The sequence below is a fragment of the Seriola dumerili genome, unplaced genomic scaffold, assembly GCF_002260705.1.
Source record: "Seriola dumerili isolate Sdu_G_001 unplaced genomic scaffold, Sdu_1.0 BDQW01000040.1, whole genome shotgun sequence".
In the NCBI taxonomy this organism is placed as follows: domain Eukaryota; kingdom Metazoa; phylum Chordata; class Actinopteri; order Carangiformes; family Carangidae; genus Seriola; species Seriola dumerili.
In genome coordinates, this window is record NW_019174295.1 from 4,456,601 (window position 1) to 4,462,600 (window position 6,000).

Sequence of the window (6,000 nt, forward strand, 5' to 3'; positions counted from 1 at the left end):
ATATAACATAAAGAAACGTCCCCTCCAGCACAGCATGTGATGATGATTGATACAGCATATGATTATATCTAAGTGGTTTATAAGTACCCGGACTTTCTTTAGTTTACGTACTAGGCCACACTCCGAGATAGTTGTAAATGTTGGGACGCTTGGCCCCTTGGAAGATGAACCAGGCCGAGCCAGTGCTCATGAGCCTCCGGTTGTTGGACGTCTGCTAGGAAACTCCCAAAGGAGGCAACAACCACCTCAACAACAAGTCATCCAACCTAAACCACAGAACAGGGAGAGCAGGGTCTTGTTTCAAGTTAAGGCTGTTTCTACAGATGCTCTTTAATTTTTACACAAAGCTTCTTAACATCAGCTGTCCATGGTGCTGAAGAGTAAGACTACGGTTAAAAGTAATGTGGTGCATTTAACTGTCTATATGCCATGCTACGTATATAGTAAAAAGACTAACAGATGACAACCATGCAAGCGACCCTACTTTGGCTCAGCAGTACTATGGGCTACAGTGTACATGCTCAGTGTTGCCAACTACTTTCAATAGAAAGTTGCTAAAACCCCCTTGGAAAGTCGCTAAATGTTGCTAGATACACTAAATAGTTTATTCATGACGAGATCATGTCATATTTGTGTTCTGCCCCGTGGCAGCCCTTTATCTGTTTGCTTCTCTCCTACTCTCACATATACAGTATTTTATCACATCCAGTAAAGCTGATCATTTATGTGTTTTTCTGTTTCTGTTGTCAGATAATGAAGAGTTAAGTTAAGCCAAAGTGATTGTGAGTCCTGTGGGGGACATGAATGTCTGTGGCAAATTTCATGGCAATCCTCCCAGTAGTACCAAATGTCAACCTGCTGGTGGTGCCAGAAGGAAAAGTTAGGGACTCACCAAAGTAAGTAAGACACAGGATCTTGGAACCATGGATGTCTGCACCGAATCACAGGGCAATCCATCATAGAGTTACTAATATATTTGGATTTAAGTGGTTATAGACCAGCCAACCGACTGGCTGACTTTGCCGTCTCTAGGGCTGCGCTGCAAGTGTGGATAAAAATGCTTAAATCACAAAGCGTGCAACCATGGTGGTCGTGGTGAAAATAAAACCAACACTGACTATTAGTAGGAGACATGTTACTTCTGCTTTTGCTTCTCAGAGACAATGGTTATTACCCACAAGGCCAGAGGAGGTCTTTGTCAAGAACACGTACACAAAGGTTTGACTGTATGACCGATGCTGTCATTTCAGGGGTCACATGGTATTTGTCCTAAACCACTAAGTCTCCAGGACATCACACTTTACAGAAAACCCTTTCCAGTCACAAATTTCGAAGGAGATAACTTGTTTTCCAAGTTGAGACACATAAAGAGCACCTCAACATGTGGTATGGAGTCTCAATCAAATACACAGAATAATCTTATTATTTACTATTTTCCAGCATTTTCTGTAAATCCTTACAAAGCTTTAAAAGTCCATAGATATATTTTCATGTATCCCGGCTGCACTCTCAAATGTTTGAAAACAACAAACAGGGACACTTCAGCAGATGATTTGGTGACACTGAGGCCTGAACTCGTTTCATCTCGATTCATTCTGCCACCCTGCTGCCCATGAAAGCATCTCAGTGTGAATCCCTCCTGCTCTCCTTTACTGCACCCCCCTCCTCCCTTCTCCCTCTGTTCTGCTCAGCCTCCTTCCCCCTCTTTCTTAACTACACCTTATGCCACTTTTATCCATCCATCCATCCATCCATCCATCCATCCATTCTTCCATCACTTCTCCTCCAGCCTCGCTCTTCCTCTCCGAGTCCAGAGCTGCCTGCCGATCAATACTCATAGAAGTTTCATGAGGACAGAAGCTCCACTCCTGTTTCACAATAAAAACGCCAGGAGAGGAGGGACACAGAAAAAAAAAAAAAAAAAAAAAGGGAGGGGGGGGGGGGGGGAGTGGAGGAGGCACCGTGAAATAGAGAAAAATATTGTCTGTGTTGAAGCTGCATGTCTAGGATTTATTATCCAAGGGTGGTGTTTTTCTTGTTATCATTTGGCAATGTTTAAACAAAAGAGAGGATGGGGGGGGGGGGTAAAGGGAGAAAAAAACAAGTGAAACTGTGTGGGTGAAAGGACGAAGAGTGCTGATGTAAAAGGAGAAGAAGAAGAAGAAGAAGGAGAGGGGGAGGAGGAGAAGAGGAGAGGAGGTGTGGTGAGATCGATTCTCTGGCCAGCCAGCAGTTCAATACCACTGAATTATTGCTTCATTCTTCCCCTTATGAGATGAGATCTCTTTCTCCCCAGCTCCTCTTCTCTCAGTGGGCTCCCTGTGTGTTTGTATAAGTGTGTATGTACATGTGTGTATCTGCATGCGTGTATCAGTATATGTGTGATCCACTTAGGAGTGGATCAATACTTTACAATCTGGTTTTAAAAGTCCACCTTTCTCTCTGTCTCTCTTTTTATATGTGTCTCTCTTTCTTTCTCTTTTTTTTCCTGTCTCTGTCTCTCTCTCCGTCTATATTCTAATTTCTTTTTATTCTCTCTTATTTTGTCTGCAAAGTTAAATCGCCCGTTGCTTTTTCAGATTTCCCTAAAAGTTTCCTCTCCTCAGCAGCATCATGGATCTTATGCAGCTTTATTGACATGAAATAAGCTCTGCATATGTGTGTGTGGCCATGTGTGTGTGTGTGTGTGTGTGTGTGTGTGTGGCCATGTGTGTGTGTGTGTGGCCATGTGTGTGTGTGTGTGTGCAACGTGTTTGTGTGTGAGACCATTTATTGATTGTCACTTTGTACCGATGTGTGTTTATATAGAGTGTGATGCAGAGAATCTTAATTTTTCCCACTAGGCAGATGAAGCAGCCATACGGCACGGTGTGTACATGTGTATATGTGTACTGTATGTGTGTGTGTGTGTGTGTGTGTGTGTATGTATGTGATAGGCCATCTGTTTACCAGACTACTCACCATCTTTCCTTCATATCTCTCTGATTTACAATTACTTTCAACTCCTGCCCCTGTTTTAAAGTGTGCATGGTAAGTCGTGTAAGACATGACTCCATGCATGTGAAGCTTTGTGTGTGTGTTTACGTGTGTGTGTGTGTGTGTGTGTGTGTGTGTGTGTGTGTGTGCATGTTTAATTGCTCGGCTCTTACACCCGGAGGCAACCGCAGCTAAAGCATCGAAAAACCACAACAGCCAATCAGCTTTCATCGCCGGTGACCTTTCACCGGTGACTTCCAGAAAGAAGTCGACCTTGAGGCGAGGTCAGGTAACCGCGGTAACGGATCGCGTTTCCTGGGTCACATGTTGAAACGATCAGCCAATCGTGAGGTCACGGGGGGTCACCTCCGCCCAATAGGAGAAGCAGTTAGACGCCAGACGGACCAATTACCAGCCGGCTTGCCTCAGGGTCAGACCGAAGATGTTTTGAGTGAAGAACACTGAAGGAGGCACGCAGCCAGAGAAGCTTGTTCCTCTGTACAAAGAAACTAAGACACTTATCATACCTCCAATACAAAAATAGAAACCCCCCCAAAAAAATCATTTGACGTCTTAGTCTTCCAAACTTCGTCAAAACATTTAAAACAAAAACAATGTTCTGGGCCTGTTTTATTGCAATGATAATTGTTGCTCTCAATTCTTGTGCTAACTGTTGTGTTCTTTCACTGCAATTTCCAAAAACCACCTGGCAATCAACCAATGCTGCGACTGCGAGCATCATTTTCTTGCAGTTCCTATAGATGTAGCCATTTTCTTTGTCTAGTCTAAAATCCTCAACCTCTTTTTCCTTTTTTTCTTTTCTGTTGTTGCTTTTTCTCATATCTTCATGTTATTCGTATTTCTCTATGCACGTAACCTGTTGCTGCAGGTGCTACATAAATCCAAATTGCATTTATTTTAAACAAAACTCATCACTTTCTTTTGAAGACGAAATATTAAAACTTTCATGAACTTGACACCAACAGTAAAACTGACAATTTACTCATGGTAAGTTTTTTTTTTCATCGTCATTGATCAGGTTTAAATCTTCATCTTTATCTTTGGTTAATTACCAAGGTCATTAAATGTCTGAAAGAATTTACACAGCAGCTGTTTTATTTGTCTGTCCCTCTCTCTGTGAATGACGTCATCGTTATGGTGTGATGGAGCCATGTTGAGCGGATCAATACCAGACATCACATCATCTCGATCCATTTCCACATGTATGTGCGAACAAAATGAACAAACACACACACACACACACGCATGCATGCACACACACACACACACACACACACACAGAGATGCTTTCTTGTCTTTTCTCTCTTCTGCTGAATTTAGCAGGAAAATACTCATTCACAGTCAACAGTCCGGTCAGAAATCACACACACTTTTCCAACACTGTGTGTGTGTGTGTGTGTGTGTGTGTGTGTTTAATGTGTGTGTTAGTAAACTGGGTGTTCTGGATGATTTCACTAATAGCTTCAGTATGGAGGGCTATAAAGAGCAGACTGTTTAATTGTAGCTGGTTTTAACGAGCCTCTGATTATGGCAACATTCTAACGAGTGTGGCTCGTTAATGTTGACTAATCTACAGTCATTAGTTCAACACTGTCTGGCCTGAGAGTGAACTGCAACTCATAGACGCTATTCACACACACACATGCACGCACGCATGCACACACACACGCGCAAACACACATTTCCAAAAACCAACAATGAAAAATTCAACCTACCCTCGAGGAAAACACAACCATGTTCTTCAATCAAGAACATGTACATGCGTGCTTGTACTGTCTGAGTGTATGTGTGTGTACGGTGGACCTACCTGTGTATATGAACCTTCCCGGTGTGCCTTTGCAGAACTGTTTGGACTTGTAGGACAGGGTGACCTCGACGACCCCAGGAATGTGTCTGGGAGGCGTCTGCACCCGGATGGCATGCGGCGTGATCAACTAGAGAATGAAGGACGAGGAGAGTCAATACACAAAAACACATCAACAACAAAAACTAACGCAGGAATAATATTCTGTGTCCGGACAGTCCAGCTGGTGAGTTTCTTTGCCAACAGACATCTTGAGTCTTGAGCCACCTTTGACCAATACTGCGTGTTATTCTTTGAGGATGCTTTGCAAAAGCGTTCTTGCTGGAGCTCCACTCTAAAAGTTTATTTCAGTTTGTTGGGTTGGAGATTATTGCATTTGCACTTGTTAACGTGGTGACAAACATCTCTAAATGTATTTACATTTGGATTTGATGCAGTTTCGCATCACATCCTGCATCTGAATTTGATGTCTGCAGCAAACACAGTTAGTTTTTGTCTCATTTTAGCTAAAAGGAGAAATTCCTGTATCCAATGTAGAATACATCTGAAATCTTGTATATGGACATACATGTATATTAACTGAAACCCTGTAAATAGCTGTTGTGATTGATGCTTTATTCTGGTTTTGAACTTGAACAGTGTCTCGTTCTCTCATGTGCAGTGGAACAAATGTTTGGCATGCCACAAAAACAAAAATCAACTAGCTGCTATAATTCAAGTCTGATTTCCCGACAGTTGTGTTGACACCAGATGGAAAACGAATCATTGTATTGAGCTGTACGTGACAAACACTGACCATTTACCATCATATTTTTATGGATGTTTTTCAAAAATACTTTTCACCATTTGGCCCGGGTTTGTGAAAAATCAGTAGGTAGGAGGGAGAGATGCAGACAAACAGAACTTGGCAAACATAAGCAATCACTCTCCACTGAAATTTTTCAAACTGTGTTTTCTCGCCTCAGAATCAATAATCAGGTTGAGTGAAAATGAAACATTCGGTTGGCCAAAATCCATTAGAAGCCAGTTTGAGGAACGCCAAGAGAGCTGAGTCAGTTTGAACTGAACTGAACTGAGACTCTGTACACATGTTAGTGTGTGTAAGTGTGGCTCTCAACACTGTAAACAAACCCCTCAGCTCTTAACACACACACGCACACACACACACACCCATCCATGTATGCCAGCATGTGCACACA

The 6,000-nt window shown here is 42.4% G+C and overlaps 1 protein-coding gene across 6 annotated transcripts in view; it reads right to left on the minus strand.

Annotated features, from left to right (window-relative positions):
• Window positions 1-6,000, minus strand: part of LOC111217131 (transcription factor COE1) — an 89,070-nt gene that overhangs the window by 18,830 nt on the left and 64,240 nt on the right. For all 6 annotated transcript variants that reach the window (XM_022738865.1, XM_022738863.1, XM_022738866.1 and 3 more), the window contains one exon: window positions 4,805-4,931. In XM_022738865.1, coding sequence (XP_022594586.1) covers window positions 4,805-4,931 — 127 coding nt within the window. The remainder of the gene's footprint in view (window positions 1-4,804; window positions 4,932-6,000) is intronic.